General features: G+C 36.8%; 1 protein-coding gene across 1 annotated transcript in view; it reads left to right on the top strand.

Annotated features, from left to right (window-relative positions):
• The window catches only part of LOC128527037 (copine-9-like), a 100,168-nt gene that overhangs the window by 7,497 nt on the left and 69,078 nt on the right, over nt 1-23,593 (top strand). The window contains exons 2-4 of the mRNA XM_053499309.1: nt 169-209; nt 10,133-10,179; nt 20,662-20,765. Coding sequence (XP_053355284.1) covers nt 169-209; nt 10,133-10,179; nt 20,662-20,765 — 192 coding nt within the window. The remainder of the gene's footprint in view (nt 1-168; nt 210-10,132; nt 10,180-20,661; nt 20,766-23,593) is intronic.

Genomic DNA, 23,593 nt, shown 5'->3' with positions numbered 1-23,593 from the left:
AATATTATGTTTAAATTTATTTAACAACCAATTTTTATTTATTATTATTATTATTTCACCAACATGTTGTCATGTGTGATAATGAAGTTTAAGAAGCAGTGTGTGTTGAATTGTGTGTTATTGTGTAACATTGTGTAATGTCTATTTCTCTCTTCTGAATTTGGGCAGGAATCTGTTGGACATGGACACTTTTTCTAAGTCAGATCCTGGTAAGTGGATTCTTTTGATCTTTCAGCAAACAATATTCCAAGAAATACTCCATGAAAACCAAAGCACATACATGCATAAACATACATGCATAGCTCATAAGCAAGTGTTAATGCAGGTTGCTGTTATTGTTCTGTGATTGTTCTTCTTGGGAGGATGCCAAATAAATGTTTTTTCCTATAAACCCAGCTAATCATTAAGTTCTTCTAAATGGTGATACTGTCCTGAACTGCACGTTTCTCATAGGAAAATAAAGTCACAGTTGCTGTTGTACAAGTGGAGTGCATGATATAAATCAAAATTACCCAATCATTTTCATAAATAATTATCATACACCACACACCAATAAGAGATTCTGATTAACTGAAGATTGATCCTGATTAATTGAAAAGTTCTGTAATTTGAATTTAAAAAAAATAATTAAGTGTTTTTTCATTAGACAATAACTGCAGTCATTAATGTTTTAGCTTCCAACAATTCTTTTAATCTTAACCGATGCAATGAGTAGTTTCTCCTTTCTTAAACAGACACGTCAGAAGATGTATCTCATGGTTGTAGATATGTTACTGTTACTGAAGGGTGAAAATATTGCTCTCATCATTGGTCAAAGAAATTTAATCCTGGAACAATAGTGCTGAACAGTCAAATGTGCAGAAGAAATGTATTCGGGAAGAAATTTTGAATGATCGTGTCGGAGGTCACTTAAATATTTGGTGAAATTAAATTGAGAAATGGCGATGTTTAATCATGAAAGAGCATTTGCATGTGTACAGGGCAAAGAAAACTATGTAGCCTTAAGAAAACAACTTATGAATGATTAGAAGAAAGGCACTTTGCTGGGGAGCATCCAAAGAATGGACTGTGAAGCATTGGAGAAAGTTAATGTGGTCCAGGTGAGGAGATCAGTTTCTTATCATGCCTACTGTACTAGTCTGTAGAAGCAGTGTTATGATCTGGGGTCGCACAGCATATATCTTCTGACATGGCTGTTTAAGAAATAAGAAGCTTCTCGCTGCAACAGTTAGGGTTTAATAACCTGTACCCACCTGAACCAAATGAATCACTATTATATCGAATGGAAGTTATATAATGGAAGACTCTTACATATTGGTTTAGTTAAATTCAGGTGGTGAATTTCTTTTTTGGCGGTGCAGCGTATGAGCCGAGTGACCAAAGTATCTCAAAAGTTCCTACACTTAACTGATTTGAATAGTAGAGTTGATGTATTAAATGTGTATATGCTATACTTTTCTGGCTTAAAATGTAATTAAAATATCACAAAAGCTATACCTATTAGATTTAAGTAATTATTTTAACAAGAAAGTGATGAAAAAGTGATGTGAATTTATATGCCTCTTTTAGTCTTTGTGTGTTTGTGGGAGGTTGACTAGTCAGAAGACTTATACGTGTAAGGAGCCGTCGCGGTTCTATAATAAAGAATTACGTGAAGTAATTTTAGACAGCTTTAGCTCTGTGTGGCCTGAGCCCAGTGCTGGCAAAGAGGATTTATGTGTGCTCGCTGTGTGTTATTACATTATGCTGAAAAGCATGAGTGCCCAGGGACGTTTGGCTTCTCCACCAATACAAAAGTAATTAAAGATTTCTCCACTTGGGCTGATAGGCACCCAATTAGTCTTGCTCTTTCATCAGAGTTTCTGTGTGAACAGACTGTCTCCCTGAAAAGCCTTTTCTTAAAGACAGCCTCCCACACCTCCTTAATCATTATTAATGCTAATGCAATTACATGATTCTCTTTTCACCACATCACTTTTGTACCTTTGTCAAAACGTGATTACTTAATTTCAGAGAACTTGATTATTTGGATTTCTCCTGTCAGGTTATTTCCAACCAAACATTATGCTTCAAAAGCAAAAACGCAATTTGCTTAGAAGGGTTTGAAATTACAATTATTAGTTTAATAATTGTATTCTATTGCATTGTGTTGTATTGTGTTTCAAGATCATAAGAAGTTATCATATGAAGTCATGGGTGGGACGGTGGCTTAGGGGTTCGGTTCCCGCTTTAGGTCTGTGTGCATGGAGTTTGCATGTTCTCCCCGTGCTTGGTGGGTTTCCTCTGGGTACATCAGTTTTCTCCCACAGTCTAAAGACGTGCAGATTAGGCTAATTGGTGTTCCCAAATTGCCTGGAGTGGTTTAGTATCTGTATGTGTTCTGTGATGGATATGCCTTGTGCCCTAGGTTTCCAGACTCCAGCCCTTTGCGACCCCGTAAACATGATAAGCTGTGTAGATGGTGAGTAAATAAGGAAATAGAAAGTTAGTTAGGGTTTAGAAATTGTAGTCGACGATCCACCAATCAGGCCTATATGGTATAGTGGCCAGATGGAAGCCACTTCTTAGTAAAAGGCACATGGCAGCTCGCCTGGAGTTTGCCAAAAGGCACCTGAAGGACTCTTAGACCATGAGAAACAAAATTCTCAGGTCTGATGAGACTCTCTGGACCCTCTACCATATAGGCCTGATTGGTAGATATCTGCAGAGATGGTTGTCCTTCTGGAAGGTTCTCCTCTCTCCACAGAGGACCTCTGAAACTCTGACAGAGTGACCATCGGGTTCTTGGTCACCTTCCTGACTAAGGCCCTACTCCCCGATCGCTTAGATGGCCGGCCAGCTCTAGAAAGAGTTCTGGTGGTTTTGAACTGTCAACTTTGGGACCTTATATAGACAGGTGTGTGCCTTTCCAAATCATGTCCAATCTATTAAGCTGCAGAATGCACATGCACACCGTGGTTTAGTCTCAGATCACAACGTGTGCCTCAGTTTGTATTTCCGGTTACTCTGATTTGCTTTGACATTGACGTTGACTGAGTTGCTTTAACATAAAAAAACAATAAAAATCCTCCCTGTTATCAACCTAAATTAATTTAGAAATTGTGAAAACTTGAATTTGAGATGCTACTGGGGTACAGCAGATCAATCCTGGAGTACATGCAGCAGCAAAACGGGTCTTGTGACAGCTATGGTAAACATCTTTATACATTGGGTGAAGCAAATTTGCCAAAATTGTTAAATTTAAAGGCACAAAACTACTAAATAGCATGCTCCACCAAATTTTACACTTTGTATGTTGACATTCATTACAGAAGCGTTTGGCAGGTTCAAAGTTTCTGTAGTCACAGGTATCCAGGTTGTTGCAGAGACACGTAAGAAATTGTAGCAGTTCATAACAAACTGTGAGGCGCTGTAGGTAAATAATTTTCAGACAGTTTGTGATGGTTTGACTTTGGTTTGGTCCAGTTTATGGTGAACTCATATGATTACATCGTAATCATAACTGCATCATAAACACGTCATAGGATTTCAAAGCTAAGGCTTAGATGAGTATGAGGGATCAAGAATAATCACAAATTTAAATTAATACGATACAACAAATTTGGGAATATGGGAAATGTTCTTTAGCTGTAATAGCCATATAATTGAATTGATTGATTAGTTATTTATATTGATAAAAGAAATTGTAACCAACAATCCATTTAGTAAATTACTGTTTTTGTTAAATTATTTTCTTCATTTACAGTACTTACAAATCAGTTTTCTATTGAATTAAACGTAGAGTCATTCTTAAATCATAATCAGTATTAAACTCATTAAGAGTCAGTATTAAACTTATAATCCTACAGAACAGTTATTACGCGTTACTACAAATTTATTAGCTAACATGTAACATGCTTGTATAGTTTGGTGTTTTCAGCTCAGTGTTGAATGTGCCTTGTTTTGGAGACCTCCTGGGTTTTCATTTATTTATGAATGACCCAAATATCTGTAATGATGCTCCAAAAATGTCAGATTTATTTTAATAAGGACATCCAGACCAGTGTTACTGGAATAATATTTACTGAAAGCTTTTCACAGAGAGTTATCGTTTGCACAGTATGATCCTCTTGAAATGTTTATTATATTACATTATTAATCTATATTTTTATCCATGCATTTATTGTCCATTTGAACAAATTTAATAAAGCCATATTTATCTTTATATATCATATAATCTTGTGATATTTATTAAATCTTCTGAGGTGCGCTGTGCATTGTTTACTCCATCAATCCTTTTAACAATTATATCAACTTTGATTAGAAAATTATGTGCAGGGATTTTACACTGAAATTATTTGATATTTGGTGCTTGAGACACACACACACACACACACATGCACTCACACACATAACCAGACACACATACCGAGTCATGTAACAGTAGTGAATCAGTGAGGTTATGACTGTAAGATGTATGTGTGTGTGTGTGTGTGTGTGTGTGTGTGTGTGTGTAAAAGAGAGAGGGGTGGCAGTGCATATATCAGTGTGTTTTTCTGAGCACATGTGGGAGGAGGTAATGATTGGCCAGAGAGGAAGTCCTGCACTTCAAACCGTGATCACACTGAGTGTAAAGGAGAAGCCATGTGAGTGTTCCCTTTCATCTCTCACTGCCCTGTCTGTCTCTTATTTCTCTCTCCATCCCTCTTTCCAGTGTGAGGCACACACTATAAAAAAGTAAGAACATATTTCTAAAAAAGGGAACGAGGAGAAAACCTACAATACTGAGAAATTGTAAGTAGTAGTTACACATTCCACTTTTTTATAATGCATGCAGCCATTTGTGGCTTATTAGTCACAGAGGAACAATCTCTGGTCATAGTATTGCAAGCTTGTCTAGGGTGAAAAATGGCAATGAGTCATTTGAAAGCTGACAGAGTCACCTCCTATTGGCAAGCTAAGCGAAATGACCTGAAACAGTGAAAAAACCTATTCACTAGTCCAATCACGTACAGCATGAGCACACGATTATCAAAAAGTTCTTATGACCTTAATGGAGATAGGTGGATCAATAAAGAGGTATTTTATTTTTTAATTAAATAGATTCTTAAACACACTAAGTTCTGTCATGTTTTTATACACACATGTATATATATTATATACCCCACAATAGCAAAACCATAAGTGTGATCAAACATTCTTTGAATCCATCCTAGTTTAAATATATACCATGGAGGCCAGTGGTGACTATTGTATTTACTTCTGTTTTTCACAACCGTGGTAGGACCTCTGGTCAACATTGACACAAAATACGGGCAATTTGGGAACACCCATTAGCCTTAAAACACTATGGGCAATTTGGGAATGCCAATTAGCCTAATCTGCATGCCTCTGAACTGTGGAAGGAAGCCCAAGCACAGGGAAAACATGCAAACTCCATGCACATTGCCTCGAGGCGGGAATCGAATCCCGGACCCTGGATGTGCAAGCTGACACTACTACATGACTATGTCGCCAATTTTTTTCTCATAATATAATTTCCATAACAGTAAAAGTGTCTTTGATTAATTTTACTTAACTAAACATATACAGGGTGTTTTAAAAGACTGGATATATATATATATATATATTTTTTTTTTTTTTTTTTTTTTAACCGAGATGACTTCAAACAGAAACAGGCTTGACTTTTTTCTTTCAGTAGTGTATCAGAATCAGCCCAGAATAGTCTTTGCACTAAATCCAAAAATCATCTCTGCATGTACTGTAACAACATGCAGTTTGTTCATCTCAATATGTTTTAAAATGTTCAGCATTCTTGTATTCAGTGTACTGTACACACAAGTGCCGCAAAGTCAGAATGATCAAATAAAATTTTCGCCTATGGATCCAGACTTGTGGCCACCCTGTACTGAATATATATCATACTTACTTTTCTTATGTTGCCAACTCTGACTATAGCTCAGTACATTCAGATTTCATCTTGGTGTGAGAGTCAGCATTTCTGCGCCATATAGTGGATGATGTCAGGATACACTGGCTGATTGCAAAGTAGAACTACAGTATATCAATAGTCACTTTTTTTACCCTATATTTCTTCATTTGTCTTAGGCAGTAGAGACTATTTTGAGTTCTCCCAATTAAAATAGTGGTGCTCAGGTCTCACTGCAGATATGTTTTAACCATAACTTCTTGTTTGTTTTATATGATTACTTTATACAGTGTATGGATTGAACTGCTATTGCACTTTGAGTACATAAAAATATGTAAAAAAAAAAAACTAAAACCCTTTTATATGCAATTAACAGTTATCTGTTCTTCCTGTTTATTTGAATCACAAAAACATATCATAATGTATGCATTTAAAACAAATAGACTTTCCATAATGGTTAGCGCCGTGGCCTCACGCTTCCCGGGTTGATGGTTAGGGTTCAGGTCCCACCTCAGGTACTGTATGCATTGATTGCACAGAGTTTGCATCTTCTCCCCATGCTTGGGAGGTTTCTCCAGGTACTTTGGTTTTTATCCAGAGTCCAAAGGCATGCAGATTAGGCTAAGTTGTGTTTCCAAATTGCAAATAGTCTGTGAGTGTGTGTATGTGTGTGTGTGTTAACTTGTGTTCCCTGCGATTGATTAGCACCGCATTCAGGGTTTACACCGCCTAGCTCCTTGAGTCAGAAAATGCTGTTTTCATTAAATTTAAGCATGATGCATGTTAGTAATATGTTGCTGCCATCAATTTGGCTCTTTTATGTGAACATTAAGATCTAGCTCACATACATGTAGGCAGTGCTGTTAATTTTGCCGTGTAATTCATCCAAAATGCTTCCATGGAAACCTAACCTTGTTTTCCCATCTGAGCTGCTCATTACTGTGAATCGTTAGGTGTGTGTTTGACAGTCTGCTGTGTATGTGGCAACTCAACAGAAAGGGTCGGCTGCACTGCTGCTTGTACTGTAGTGTATGTATTGAATGTAGTCGGGGTATTAGGGGAGGGTAAGCATGGCGCTTCTTAATAAAAGAAAAGTGATGGGCTAGAAATAAGTACTTATGATTTTAATAGGGACAGGTGGGATTGGTTACTACTTTTAATATTGAATCAGTCATAAGAATATTGATTTGCTGTGTGTGTGTGTGTGTATTACTGGTTCTGCTTAAATCTACAATTCCCTTTGGAGTGTTGGGAACGAGGCTGCTGAGTTCAGTCCAATAATAGACGTATCATCAAACACATTCAAAGAGATTTGTTGTGACTAGAGAATCTGTTTGCGAAGCATAAGAACAGAAACAGGAGAGAACCCAGAGCTGAGGTATGCCCGTGTAGAACGATTAGGCATGAGTGCTTGTATTTTACACTTTCACAACCTGCACAATGAAGATCTGAAAAAATTTAGTTAGGGCTGTGCTAAATACCACAACGAGTGAGAGATTCCAAACGTTGAAGAATATGGTGAAGTGGTAGATAGAGAACAGTAAGATGCAGTGAGAACATGGACCAATGTTTTATAAAAAGTATATCTATTGTCTGTAAAGATTATATATATATATATATATATATATATATATATATATATGTGTATAAAGACTTTCCCAATTTTTATATACGTAAAGAATGAACCAAATATGACTTTAAGAATTCTAAAACTATTTTCTATGCATTAAAATATTATGATTAAACATACCAATTAAGATTTTATCAGTTTTTTCAGAACCTTCAGTGGTCAAGCTCTGGTTAATTTTAGGACACTACATTTTATTTACGGTACATGTACACTTAACCACAATGTAAATGGTCTTAATAAAATCGAGGTTTACTCTGCAAAGCCTTCCTAACGGCTCTATTCTCTTAATCTGTTAATTGGTGATTTTTGAGGCTGGTGACTCTAAATGAACTTTCAGCAGAGGTAAGTTTTGGTCTTGCTTTCCTGGGAAGGTCTTCATGAGAGCCAGTTTCATCATGTGCATGAGGGGTTTTGCAAATACACTTGACAATACTGTTCTTACAAGAACTTTTCTATCTTAAAATACCAACTGACTGTTTTTGTTACAGCAGTACTTAGTTACCTATTGCAGTATGTGCTATTTCATTGTTTTTTTAAATCTTCAGTATAGTTCTAGAATATAGAAAATTACCCTAAATTCATATATTTACTATAGTATTAGTGCTTCCTTGTGACCTAGACCTACATCAAGATCTACCCCAATCAGGCAGTATCATGAATCTGAGACACAAAAAAACAAATCACAAAAAAACTAAAATCATATAAATTAAAAGTTCGGTTGTGACATGCACATGGTAGGGTCGGCATAAATAGCATGAATCTAATTCATCCAACCTGCATTATTTTAACAGTTCAGGCTGCTGCTGGTTGTGTAATGGTGTGGGCAACACTGTATTTCCTGGCACACATTGAGTCCCTCAGTATTAACTGAGCATCATTTACATGCAGAGTCACAGTGTTGTCATTAAATATGTTTAATTATGGGACCAGGGTTTTAAAGGAATGAGGGAACGTTTTCCACACCTTTTGGAGTCCATGCTATAAAATATGAGACTTTAGCCAGGATTAGTAATAAAAATAAATATTGTGCTTTTAAAGTTAATGAAGTGGTCACTGAGTGTGTATCATGCATTGTTAAAGTCTGCTTATATATATATATATATATATATATATATATATATATATATCTTTTTTTTTTATCTTGATGTTGGTATAACTGAAGATTTCATTTTTGGTGCTGTTACCCACAACTCTGCAAATCCCACTGGACAGCCTGTCATTTTTTTTCTGTCCTTTATCCCTCCTTCCTTTCCATCCTTCCTCCATCTCTGTATTTATTAATTTACAATGGACGTGCTTATGATTTCTTTAGAGGAGATGGAGGGGAGTAGTGGGAGACTGAGCTCTGGTGTTCACGCTTGGTTAGATCCCATGGTGCCGGCATTATGCTGATTGCCTTCTTTCCAGTCTCACACCCAGCTTTGATGTACCATTATGGTGATGGAGAAACACACAGGGAGCAGAAGAGAGTGATTTAGAGAAAATATTTTTTTGTAATAAAAAAAAAAACCTTATTTATTGAGCACTTTCCTTTTCTCCATTTTCATTTTTAGGGCCTTTCTTTTTTGTTTTGTTTTTGGGTGTAGGTGACATAAGAAGGTGGTGTGTATAGGAATAAACTGTTCTCTGTCTACACAAGTATCTATGTCTAATTTGTGGTTAAGCTCTAATTACCTAATTTTGTATAAATGTTGCTAAGGTTTTACTATTGAAGAATACTTTAAATATACTATTAGTATACCAGTCATTAACATAAAATTAAAATACATAAAAATTTTAATACATATTGAACAATACAATGATCAGCCATATCATTAAAAACATTAACATTATTAATTAACACCCAAATATCAATCCCTCCCACACCTTTATTTGGTCACCTGCCAATTTCAACCCACCAGCCAGCTCTCACCTGTCATATGACAGCTACCGACCAAGGAAGGTGAAGGCTAACATGTACCTCCTTGGAGACACCACAGCCAACCAACCACATCTTTTTTGCAAACTGTTGCTCATGCTGTCAATCCTCTGCCGCACAGCTGAGCTTACGGACACCCACGATTAACTAGTGTGGCTGTGATTGACAGGAGAGAGATGCCATCCTCCCCACCCAGAGAGCAGAACCAAGTGTGCTCTTTGGACTCCTGATCACAGATGGCTGTGGCACCATCAGGATATGACCTTGCAATATTAAGACAAGGGCAAATATTTTTCAGGTTCTCCACTTGAGAGCCAAAATATTATAGTATTTATGAGCACATTTAAAGTAATTCTATTTAGATATGCTTAAGGTATTTCTATCTAATTATACAATTATACTTTAGGAAATGTGGTAAACTTTAAAACAGTAATGATAATGGTACATCTGGGCAGATGTGTCTATATATTATTATAGATCAACATTTGCTAATAACTTTCACTCTGCTTACATTATTACACTAGTTCTCAACACCTTAATTGTCTCAAGTCTTACAGAGTTTGAAAAGGTCATCTAGAAGATATTTGACTACATCTAATTTGCAGTGGCATTTCATTTTGCACTGCCTCTTGAGCTCTTTAATCTCATGTTCTCATACTTCTTTCTTCCCTCACAGTTGTCGTGTTGTACATACAAGGCATAGGAACAAAAGAATGGAGAGAGGTGAGTCTGACTATTCATTTTTGTCTCAAGGTCATTTACTCTGAGCCTGTCAGGAATGTTTTATCTTGTGTCTCAGGGATGGAAATTATCAGGAAAAGTTAATCAAAATTCTTAATGGACAAAGGAAGTGCTTCAAGATAGAGTGAAGAATGAAAGATTGTTCCATCTGTCCAGCAATGCTAGAGTTTCCTTTAGTCTGCGGATGTTATCTTGCTACTAATCAGTCTCTATCTCACACTCTTGCACACGTCAGGGTTCTTAAGTTTAATTTGCACTTTGCACGACAATCAAAGGCCCTCTGTGGAGAAGCCTGTTGGACATCAGTCAGTCTCTGTGAGTCTCAGTTATTACATTAGTATACAAGACTTCATGCTCATCAATAAACTGATTGATTGAACGCTCTTACAACACTGGCTATTTACAGACACACACACACACACTTCAAAATGATAAAGAATATGTTTGAAGGTTTGATCTTGCTTCAGCCAGGATCAGGAAAATTAAGTTAACTTAAATCCTCATACAGTATGTTTATTTTGAAATACACCACAATTACATATAAAAACAGTGTACACGAGCAGTGAGAACATAAAACTTTTTTAGCTGAAACCTCTAACCTCAAATAAAAAAAATATTTTATAATAAAGTATATAAATAGTGTAAAACTTAATTAATGGTATTATTACAAATCTTCTAAATTAGGCACCAAATCGGTATAGTGCACTCAGATATAAACTACATTTTCAGAGTAAAATTATTTGTCGCTATATTTTAACAAAATGATCTCTCTCTATATATTTTTATTCTCTGCTTGATCACACATGCATACAAAAAATCTTACATATGTTTTATCCTCAGACTAATGGTGCCACTTCAAAGGTTACTAAACTGTACTCCTTCTTTTCCTTATTGTGGTGTTTTATGAACCATATTTGTCCTTATCAGGCAATGTGTTTTTAGTTTTTATGCACTTTTAGTAAAACTACAGAAAAACAACTGTCAGTTCAAAACATTCTAAATGACTAATTCTGTAACGTGTTTTTTTTGGTCTTGTTTAACCAATACAAAGTTAATAGTATTCCAAAAATATTAAAATTACATATTTTTTTACTATATATATATGTTACTATATTCCTTTAAATAATTGTAATTTGATTTGGATTATGGGTTTGATACAGTTAAGGCTAGAAGGAATACAGCTCTAGCTATTGTGCATGCGCACATCAATTTAACGTTATTTTTCTCTCACTGTACAACAATAAAACTTTTTGTATTAAAGAAAGGATTAGGTTTAGACGTGAAAGACAATCCAATAGGTATAACAAATAATTTCACTGTTAGTTTCCGGTCCGAGCTATATATCCCTTCTAGCCACGACCATGACTCAACCGCGCGAGGATGACGTCAGTAACCCGTGGCAACGCAGTAGAATGTTAAGAAAGGAATATTTGTAATATCGATATTTTACAGGAAAAGTATGGAATTTTAATAAAGAGGATTATGTTGGCTGCATTACATAAACGCATTAGAAAGAACAATAGCGTTTAATATTAGCCTTTGTGTGAAACAGGCAACTTGCGCAACCAATTGTAAAGACCTATCGACACGCCCCAACCTTTCGACATGCCCATTACTCCGATCTGCAGCTACCCCTGTCTCTTCATTCTCACTGATACCCTTCTGTCACAGATCATTCCTGCTACTCTTTTCCACCTATTCCACTCTGCTTGCACTCTGTTGTTCACTTCATTACCACAATCCCCATTGCTTTGGGCAGTTGACCCTAAATATCTTCATCTACATCTAGACATTTGGCAGATGCTCTTATCCAGAGCGCCTCGTTACACATTAGATTACTCTACTTTCCTCATCTTTTTTACTATTTCAATTCTTTTTTGCAAGCCTCTATCTTTTGATGCTATCCAGTACCTCCTCATACCACCACCATGTTCTTATCTTCCTTTCTCTGTCCCGATGGCATGCCAAACACCTTCCTCGCCGACCAGTCGTCTATCTCTTCACCACTACCCAGTACCTGACTCACCTCGTTTTTGAATTTCACACACAATTTTTTCTTCTGTACCTCTAAAGTCATCCTGAAGACCACCATATGATGTTGTCTAGCTACACTATCCCCTGCAAACACCTTATAGTCTCTAATCTCCCTTAGATTGCATCTCCTACACAGCAGAGAGAAATCCCCTCGAGGAAATCTCCCACCACTCTTATATGTCAGCCTGTGTTCACATCCTTCTTAAAACATGTATTCACCACTGCCATTTTCACATTCCTTTTTTGCGAAATCTACAATAATCTGTCCTTTCATATTCCTCTCCTGGACCCATACCTACCTATCACCTTCTCAACACCTCTGTTCCCTTCTCCAACATGCCCATTAAGGTCAGCTCCAATCACCCATCTTTCGTCTTAGGGGACACTCACTACCACTTTGTCTAGCTCTCCACAGAAATCTTCCTTTTCCTTCACATCACCTGTGGAGCGTACAGTATGCACTGATGGCATTTATCATTACCCCCCCAACTTCCAGTTTCAGACTCATACTCTTCTCTCTGTATTAGACCTACACCATTTCTCTCATTATCTATGCCATAGTAAAGCAGTTTAAACTCACCTACAGCATCCTTAGCCTTGCTTCCCTTCCATTTGGTCTCTTGTACACGCAGTATACACTATCTACGTTTTTCTCTGCTCCATCATGGCAGCTAGCTCTCTCCCCTTACCTGTCAAAGTTCCTGCTTTAACCTCTACACTTCTACCCTTCCTTATTTTCCTCTCTCCCTGGATCATCATTTGACTTCCCTCTTTTTGAAAAAAAAAAAAAAAGGCAGAGTAATTGCTTTTCATGAAAGGTTTTTATATGTAACCTTGTCTTGTGATTCATATTATTGTTAATTTATTTGTTGGAAGGAGCGTTTATGTCGTAGGCTTACATCATTCCACCTTCCCAATTTATTCCCTCACATGATCAGAACATTAACATAACCATGTCAGTTCATTTGTGCATGCAAAGTAAATATTTGTGCTCAATCTGTTTTTTTAGGTATTAAACGTTGTTTTTTAATAAAGCCCCCCATATCGTCCAAATCTCTTAAAAATGGTTTTGTTTGATTGTGCATTGTTTGTGCATGTTTATACACACAAAATGAAAATTTTTGCTTATTCAGTTTTTGAGAGATTAGGACGTTTTCTGCCTTCCGGAAGAGAATGCAAACTGGTAACGTTTTCCTGACGTTGAATCATAAAGTCACCATTACCACAACTGAGGAGTTTATGAACAGCTGCTCCTCGCACACCATACACAGCAACTTCGTGGCCTCTGCTGGTTTTGTAAACAAAGAACACCTGGCGCAAACGATGATCAAGGGGGCTAAGTAAAAAAATAATTAATAAAATTAATAAATATTGCTGCTACTACTGCTGAAAATAATAATGAAGTAGGTGGCATGGTGGTGTAGTGGTTAGCACTGTGGCCTCACACCTCCAGTGTTAAGGGTTTGAAACCTGCTTCGGGTCTGTGTGCATGGAGTTTGCATGTTCTCTCTGTGCTTGGTGGGTTTCCTCCTCGTACTCCTGTTTCCTCCCAGAGTCCAAAGAAATGCAGATAGGCTAATCAGCCTTTCCAGTATTCCCTGGTGTGTGTCTGTGTGCCCTGCGATAAACAGGCACCCCGTCCTTTGTACCAGTGTACCCCATCTTTTGCCCAAAGCTCCCTGGGATTGGCTCCAAGACCCCCCCCCCCCAACCCTGTATAGGATAAGTGGTATAGAAGATGAATAAATAAATAAAAAAAATAAAAATATTAATAAGGAATTGATACTGCTTTAACGTTGCCATCATAGGCTGAACAAGGGAGAATTCTAACCATAGGAGGCATAAGTTTTTACAAGTACCCTTTGTTGAAGGCAGCCATAAGCTTAATTAAACATGATCAGTTAATATATGTTTATGTTATATTAAACTTACATCCACAAGATTTATTTCAAAGACTCATTGAATAAAATTTGCGCTTTGCTTTGCTGCCAGATCAGAGAGCTGCCAGTTGTCTCCCACACTATATGGATGCCAGGAAAGAGCACAGCTTGGACTGTCCCATATGTTTCTATCCCATGTTTTCACTAAGTCCACAAACCCTTAGGGCATGATGAGATATATACTGTGTGGATGAGTGCGTATTTCTGTGTAGATCTGAGATCCATAACGTTTCATGGTGCATGTGCGGTTATAGTTTTTTCTTCGATACACAAAAATACACTTTGATAAAGATAAAGCAAATGGACGGATATTTTTTAGGTCTCTTAATAATTTGATTCCTTCATTTAACCATTTTTTGTGGAAAAAAAGCACCAACTATTGAAGCTTTACGATGTTAACCAGATCCTTTTTTTAGATCTGTGATGTGGCAGGAGGGTTGTAAAAACATTCAGAAAGTACACTCAGCACAGATAGAGTGCATAAAATGTTTAAGAGCCCTGTCATTTTTTTAGGCATGAATATAAAAAGCTTTTAATGCTTGTCCCCAGTTGAAGTGTCTTGCTGTGGCACTTGAAGTCTTACAGCTGAAGTCCCTTATGCCCGTAATTGATTGAGAGCCATAAGTAATCAGAAAGCTCACATATACCTGATACCTGACCGCATTACTGTTTATGGTTGAGGGTTGTCATAGTGACTTAGTAATATTACGATCGGTGCATAATAATGTGTCAGGTATTTTACATTTAGGAGCCTTAACTGAGTATGAATAAAATAATTTAGTAGTTTGTATTTAGATTGAATTAAGTAATGGAAGTCAAGTTTGATATGACACTAAATCAGTAATGCAATAATGCACTTGGTATAAATTTCAGAAATAAAATTATTGTTAAATGTACTGTACTGTGCAATGTCTTGAGCTACCCCTCATTTCTTCATATTAAATGCAATGAAATGAGGAAGATTCATTAAAAGAAATGAAAACAAATATCGTACTGCCACATGCTGCATACATGTTTATATACAGTATTAACCTCAGCAGCAACCTCGTTTCCTCTTTCGTCTGTTCCGTCCACTCAGCATTCAGCATCAGCAGTATAATAATCACCAGCCTCACTGGTTCATGCCTCAAGGAAGATGTTTTTTTATTGCTTGAATGATTTATAGGTCATGATGTGCCTTAACACACAAACACACTGGCTCATTAAAAAATGAAATATGAAGACATTAAGAGGTGGCTCAAGACTTTTGCACTGTACTGTACAGTATTATAATTAGAATGTTAGAAAAAATGATAATAAGAGGTAATGAGTACTTTTATCGTTAAACCAGAATACTGCAACATGGATTACTCAGTGATGAATTCTCCACTTTCTCATCTGCCTTAAAGGGTTTTACACATCATTTCCCACAATGTTTTGGCTTGTGTTTGCATAAAAACCCATAAAAATGACCTGAATCAACTTACCTGAGTTTTTAAATTTGAATCGCATAGATGTAATCCCTTTCTGTTCAATTGTAATAAGAGCGAATGTGGTAAAGAGTTTTTATTGAAGTTGGTTCTAGGAAGTAGCTTACGCACACACTTACTCATGCACACGCTCACACACATTATAAAGCTTGAGTCTTTGTTACTTTAGTGTCCTCTGAATAAGACATGATGAATCAGTCAGTATTATTAGCTCTTGAGACAATGAGATACATTTGATGGCTGTGCAGGTACCTTTAACTCTCAACGGAAGCCTCACAGTTTCTTTCCAGTGGTAACTGTCACAGAAAGGTAGCCTGCTGAGAGACCCTGCCTCTGCCTGCCAGGCTTCACTCAGCAGGAGGTCCAGGAGATGATTATTTTTTGCGGGGGCAGGCAGTCCAGATAGGGGTGTATCGTAAGAGGGGGTTTAGGAAGAAAGAGGATTGAGCACGGGAAGGTGAAGCAACTTCCACGGCACCCTTTACAAGCCGACTCTGTAAATCCCTGTATCAGTAAAGTTAATGAGATGCAGAAATACAGGAGGTTTACATTGTTTACCAGTCAAGATGAAGGTCACTTTCATGCTCAGGGTGTTTTCTTTTTGATATTTTTTACTTATGCTTTTATATTTTGAGGACAGAGAATATTGCAAAGCTGAAAAGGATATTGAATGTTGTTGGCGAGAAAAAAGAATAAAAAAAAAGCATTTTTTTCTAGTATCTCAAAAATATGTTTTTAGCACTTGTTAGCACTTATTAAATATTATTAGCAGCCGCAGTAAACCTAATAGCCTGAATATAAGCATTTTAAGATAAATGCAAGTAGCTCTTAAGAACCACAAAACATTTTTTTTTTACCAATCAGCCATAACATTATCATCATCTGCCTACTACAGAGTAGTAGTCCCAGTGCCCTTTGTCACCAAACCAGTAATAACCTTTTTAGCAATTAGAGCTCCAGGAGCTCTTACATTGGATTCGACTACACGGGTTAGGCTTCGCTCAGCCATGTGCATCAGTGAGCCTTGGCCACCCATGACCCTGGCACCGGTTCATATGTTTTCCTTCCATGAACCACATTTGATAGGTCCTGAACACTGAAGACCAGAAACATTTCACACTTTTTGTAGTTGCTTGGATTCTGTTGTCCAGCTGTCACAGTTTGGCCCCTGTCACACCTGGAAGTGGTTGGGTATATTAGGCAGCAAGTGAACCTTTTTTCCTGAAGTTGATGTTTTGGAAACAGAAAGAATGGGCAAGGGTAAAGATTCGAGTGACTTTGACAAGGGCCAATTGTTCTGGCTAGATTGGTGTCTAATGTTTTGGCTGATCAGTGTATATAGGGCTCATTATTGTAAAGTATAAAGTGACATATTCTTTTTTCAGCACAACATAGGGAATATGATAAAATTTTATAAAATTTTATAAAAACGAATATTATATAACACGACTAAGGAAACATTTAAAAAAATAGGAAAGAAATAGCATAGACACGCATGATCACATGTTTTTCTAAATGTTTTCGGTTGTTTCTATGACCTAATAAAATAATAATAATATGCTCATTGTTTAAGTTTAGTGGTATAAAAATAATAATAACCTTTGTTTAACCAAACACAGTTTGTTGTCTGATGCCTCCACATTAATACTAGCTATTGCTATTAATACCCAGGCAATGGATTCCCAGCCAGTGCCCAAACCTTCTAGCCGTTCAATTCCCAACGCAGTACCGGTCCCAAGCCCAGATAAAATGGGAGGGTTGCGTCAGGAAGGGCATCCGGCGTGAAACCTATTTCAAGTTGTTGTGCGGACTGAATATTCCGCTGTGTCAACAGTATTCACATTCATTACTTGAGTAGAAGTATAGATACTAGTGTTTAAAAAGACTTCTTTAGAAGTTGAAGTATCAACTCAAGCTTTTTACTCAAGTAAAAGTGTAAAAGTACTGGTTTCAAAACTACTTGTAAAGTAGTAAAATGAACGTAAGGGGGACAAAAAGCATTAAGGATAAAAGCTTAGGCCAGTGGTTCTCAAACATTTTCTGTCATTCCCCACTTAAGGGGGTGGGCGAATTTTCAAGCCCCACTTGTCAACAAAATGATAACGAAAACGGCCAAGTGTACTATTTATTGAAATATTAATTTCTAAACCGATAAGATCAAATAACACCAAGTTCAAAACAGATAAAATACACGTGCAATTGTTATAAGTGTCTTCCTACTTTGTTGGGTCTCATGCTGTCTGCTGCCAGCGGTTTAAGACACAAAACACACACGGGTCTCCCTTCTGCCCCACCATCACCACCATGAATCCAAGCGCAACATAGGCTTCATCATGTTTTCCTTTCGGCTGGCTTTTGGGTTAATTAGGCTGATGATGCTGAATCACCTGCTTTTTTGTGGTCCATGTAACAAATGTATCCATTGACGTTATTATGCTCACTACATACAGTACGCTACTGACCCCGTGGTGTTAGCTCTAAAATGCCCCCCCCCCGGCACAGATTGCCCCCCCCACATAATCTCTTTCAAATAATATATTAAAACATAAATTCATTGGTTTATGGTTTACAAATTACAAATAATAACAAATGAATTTCATTATAAAAATAAGCAATATAAAAAAATGTAAAGGGGGAAAAAATATATAAATTATATATATATTTTTCATATACAACATGTGTATTTTTATATTGCTTATTTTATAATAAAATTCATTTTCTGTAATTTTTTACCACAAACAATATTTATTTAGTGTAATTTGTGATAAATAATTTGTTATTTGTACATTGACAAACCCCTGCAAAATAAATCATTTTGGGGGATTTGTATTAATCGTCTCGACGGCTGTCACGTGCCTAGGGTTAATTATAATAGTAATAATATATTTGATAATAATAAACCTTTGAATGCATGTCCTAATATAATATTTGATGGAGATTATGTAGAGGGGCAATCCGTGGCAGGAGGGCATTTTAGCGCATAACACCAGTTTGTGTCCGCGGTTCAAAAGTTAGTTTGATATTCGCATCTCCGAATTCAATAGCTGCGTAAATAAACCCGCAAATAAGACCCACATATATTTCCTCTCTACATCGTCTTTGAGCTACATTCGCCTTAAATTATACATGTTTAAAAGCATAAACACCATTATTTTCTACGGCGCAACGAATGATTTAGGGATCATCGCAAAATGCCGCACAGCAACAAAAAGCGTAGAACGATATTGATCTTCCCTTCTGTTCAGCGCCTGAAGGAGCAAAAAACAACTTCGCTACCACACTGGAAACTAGAAATGCCAGACTAGTACTGCCTGATAAAATACAGAAACATCAGCATACACATTGGAATAAATGAAATTACAGATATAATACCGAATGTTTCCTTATATATCGTTCCTCTGGAATTAACATGCCGACGTTAAACCGTTATTGTTGCACTATGGTTCCACTTTTTTTCTGATTTTATTTTAATTTACTTGTATTAATGATTCATTTCTTTGCATGTGATTGTTTAGTTTCGAGTGTCCGATCTTTATTATCAATAAAGAAAAGCATGAATTAGAGTAGGTACTTTCCTATTATTTTCCACTAATTCCCTCCCGTTCATTTCGCCCCACCTGTCATGTCTGCATTCCCCACTAGTGGGGCGCGCCCCACACTTTGAGAACCACTGGCTTAGGCTGTGGCACGGGCCTATATACTGCACTAACACCTCATAAAAAAAATGTGTTGTTGGTTTTTTGTAGTATTTTTTATCGGCCATAGTGATTTGGGATACTGTAAGCAAATACATTAAAGAACCATGTATGTGTACTACTGAGTATAAACACGTTTTATGGAGAAGAAGATATGATAACTAGTTGCCTATAAGTATTTTAATGGTGCAAAAAGTCAAACTTCAGAGGCATGTCATCGGTAACCTTTATTGGAATGTAAATGTACATCCAAGCTTGGCTGCAGGAATCTCGTGAGGGCAACATACAAGAAAATTAGTGTACCAGGGCAGGCTTAGTAACAATTACCCACGTATGGTTGTCTACAATAAACATTAGTGCTGTCAAAGTGAATGATATTTCAACTGAAATAAAATAGGAGTAACGAGGCTATTTTTAAAATGTAAGGAGTAAAAAGTATAGATAATTGCGTGAAAATGTAAGGAGTAGAAGTAAAAAGTCGGCTGAAAAATAATTACTCCAGGTAAGTATAAATACCCAAAATTTCAACTTAAGTAAGATAACGAAGTATTTGTACTTCGTTACATGACACCTCTGCCTACTGTAAAGTTTCTTTTATATATTTATATTCTTTATATATATATATATATATATATATATATATAAGCCTTTAGCTTATTTGCTAATTATATATTTTAATATTGCTGTTTTGTTTTTTTTGCATGGGACCACATTTGACTACCTGTGGTTTGTTATTGTGGCTGATTGGTCAAATGGAGTCATGTGATCATTTTTGCTACATCTGATTGGTGAAACACAGTTACTGTAGGTGGTAGATCCACCGGCTGCATTTCTCTGGCTAAAACAAAGATTATCCATTGTGTAGAATAAATGGTTAAAAAAGTAACCAGAGTCGAGTGTAGCCGAATGTATAAGTGTTTCCAGGTACAGCAGGCGAGCGATAGCTCATCACTACCTCTTAGTGAGCAGGAAGTCCACCTTTTGATGGGAACTGGAATTTGGAGCTTAAAGTTACCATAGAAGGAAGGGGCCAGGGGTAGCTCAGTGGTTAAGGCATTAACCGCCAAGTTGCCACTGTTGGGGCCCTTGAGCAGGCCCTTAACACTTAACTGCTCAGATGTGTAATGAGATAAAAATGTAAGTCGCCTAAATGTAAGGAAATGTTTTTGACAACCCTTTTGGGGAATAAGACGTTTCTGAAGAATTCTGTTAATAAAGTAACACGATGTGTATTTCATTGTAAAATTTAATATAGATATAACGTGTGAAAATAACACACTTTGAGACTTATCTATTTCTTATCCAATTTTTCTTTCTGTTTCTCAGTATGGCAGAACAGAGGTGATCGACAACACATTGAATCCAGACTTTGTGCGGAAATTTGTTCTGGATTTCTTCTTTGAAGAGAAGCAGAATCTTCGATTTGATGTGTGAGTACTGATTTATGTCAAACCTGTAGGTTAAATAGGTTTTTTAATAGCTTTTTAAAAATAATCGATACACAGTGAGAATATAATATACAGTAGTATATTTTATGATGATGAGCAAGTGAGCTTCTTCTGGTGAGATTTTGAAGCATCAGCTCCCCGTCTCCATCTCTTTCCATCTTTTTGTCCATCTTACTCACAGGACTCCCTGGAGAGGTGATCAATGTCCTCAGTGGGGGATTGGGGTAGTGCTCTGGGTAGATTAGGGCAACTCAAAGCAAACTCTTGCTCGGATAATTCACATGCATCAGTACTTGACAGCCTTCCAGAATTTCCCCTCAAACCATATCTGACTGTATTGATAGACACTATATCCCTTTACTTTTCTGATCTTCTGTCATTCCTCTACCTTCTCAAAAACATTATGTTTATACATTACCCCTCTATCTTACCACCTGTCTGTAATATTAATATATCTTATTTTATCCTATAATTGACTATTTCATCTACTCCATGTTACCGCTCTACAGTACGTACCTCTCCCTTTATCTTTCACTCTCCACAGTGAGATTGCTTTTTCATTTTTACCACCACGTTCATGTTCCTTTTCTCTCCTGCACTAATCAATCAATAGGAACTCCAACACAGCTTTCCTCTACTTGAAGGAAAGGTGCTGTTTATAGGCCATGTGAAAAGTTGTTTTTGTAACAGATAAAGATAAACTGTGCACATAAAATATATGTGTTTAACCCTTTCATCCACAGTGGCAGGCATTAATGACAATCAATTTAATGCAATAAACAGTTAATTTAATGTCATTTAATATATTAATGAAAATCAAACAAAATAAAAAAACATCTTATAAAATATGAAATAAAAATCTTAAGAAGAATTTCTTGCCATTGCCAGTGAAGCTTGTCTCTTTTGTCTTTACAAGCTTTCCCAAAAGCCTAAGGCCGCGTTTTCACATTAGAAAATGTTTCCGAGTGCACTTGGCCCCAAAGTCTGGTTTATTTTGATCAGTGAGAACACAGTCTTTCAAGGCTCGGGAACTGTGCCAGACTTTGCTTGAAGAAGTGGTCTTGAACAGGGCCAAAATTGGCTTCCTTGTTCTCTGCTTCTCTTTGTGATTAATGGTGGCTTGCAAACCCAATAGTGCAACCTGCTGTATCGGAGTGTGTAAATATGCAAGTGTATCCGATAACAGAGAACACAAAAATAATGTGAACGCTGACCAGCGGGGAAGTTGGGAGGGAAAGCAGTCACCTAAAGTGGAACGATTGTGTTCTCTCGCTCTGTGTAAGGACGTCTGCCAAATACTGAAATGATAGATAATATTGGTGTTAGACCCCAATAACACTAGCTTTTGTTAATACAATTTTATTGGATTTTAGATTTTGAGATTTTCTACACATGGGAAAAACATTTTCTTTTTTATATAAGTAATGTAGAATTGTTTTTTGGAAAATGTATTAAATTTAGCCTTAAGATTCAAAAGTTTTGATTTTATTTATGCATGAAAGGTTTCTTTTCACATCATATGCACACAGTTTTATTTGATCCATGAGTTTATGTGTCATGGTTTGTTTGGAAAGATGCCCACATACCTGGCCCTGAGAAGGGGTCAGCAGAGAGCTAAAGTCTCCAGCCATCTGGATGTCAATAAACAGATGGAGCATGGCATCATCTGCCTCTTTAACCATGTGCAGAGGGGGTCTAGTGTCTCTGAGTGTGCATGGCAAACGAGAGCGCTCTTTAAGAGAAAGCATGTCTATAACGTATGTGACACCCCAAATGTCATGAAAAGATTTTGTCTATCCTCTAGTCGGTGATATGTTCTGTAGAATGTTCAGCTACTAATTCTATTATTTGTATCATTTCAGTGAGCATAAAATCGTATCTTCAATTTATTCTCTAATAATGAGGTGGTATCCTGACTTTAGTACTAGATATTAATTCAGTTGAATGTTGAGTGTTGTTTGGAAGTTTCTGTTGGTTTGTGTTAATTAGTTTTCTCAGGCGACTAATCAAGAATAGTTGCAGTCTCTTTTCAGCTGTGTTTATTGTGTGCAGGGCTTACCAAGATATATTATATATTATAAAAGTATATTATTATATTATATTATATAAAGGTTATGCTTAAACATTAGTGCCAGTAGTGGTAAGTAGCATATCCTACAAGATCTGTACGTATAATTTTAGATAGAAAATGTTACGTTTGTTACCTCTTCTTGTTCACTTAGTGTTTCCAGCTCTTTTTTAACCTAAGTTTAAACACTTCTACAGTATGTTCTCACATCTCAGACCCAGAAGCGTTCACAAACTAGAGGCCAAACTACCAGTAACCTCATCTACCTTCTACTCTTGTATAAACAAAGCTCTTAGCTTTAGAATCATAACTGTCTGAGACCTGGATATTTCTACAGACCTAAGCTACTGTACACCGACTGCTCTATCCTCTACTTATGCTTTCTCTCACACCACACAAGAAATTGGCAGTGCTGATGGTACAGGTCTGCTGTAGTGTCTGAGATGATGCTTCTTATCCTTGTCTTCATTGTTATCTACCACCCTTCTGGTCCTCTAGAAGACTTTCTTGAAATAGGCATGCTCCTCAGTCTTTCCCTACTGACAGGATCCTTCTGACAATCTTCAGGTATTTTGCCTTCTCCCTCTTCTGTATCCTTTCTTCCTAACATTCAGCAGTTGTCCTCCTACAAACATGGGTAAAAATTCCCTGGAAAAAAAAAATTTCTGTTTGTAGATTTCGTCACATGGATGCCCCGTGTGTCCCTTTGGGATGCGTCTGGTGTCTGGGGATGGTTTCACTC

The sequence above is a fragment of the Clarias gariepinus genome, chromosome 6 (assembly GCF_024256425.1).
Source record: "Clarias gariepinus isolate MV-2021 ecotype Netherlands chromosome 6, CGAR_prim_01v2, whole genome shotgun sequence".
Classification (NCBI taxonomy): Eukaryota; Metazoa; Chordata; class Actinopteri; order Siluriformes; family Clariidae; genus Clarias; species Clarias gariepinus.
Note: the sequence above shows the minus strand (reverse complement) of the source record. Positions and strands in the feature narration are given on the sequence as shown.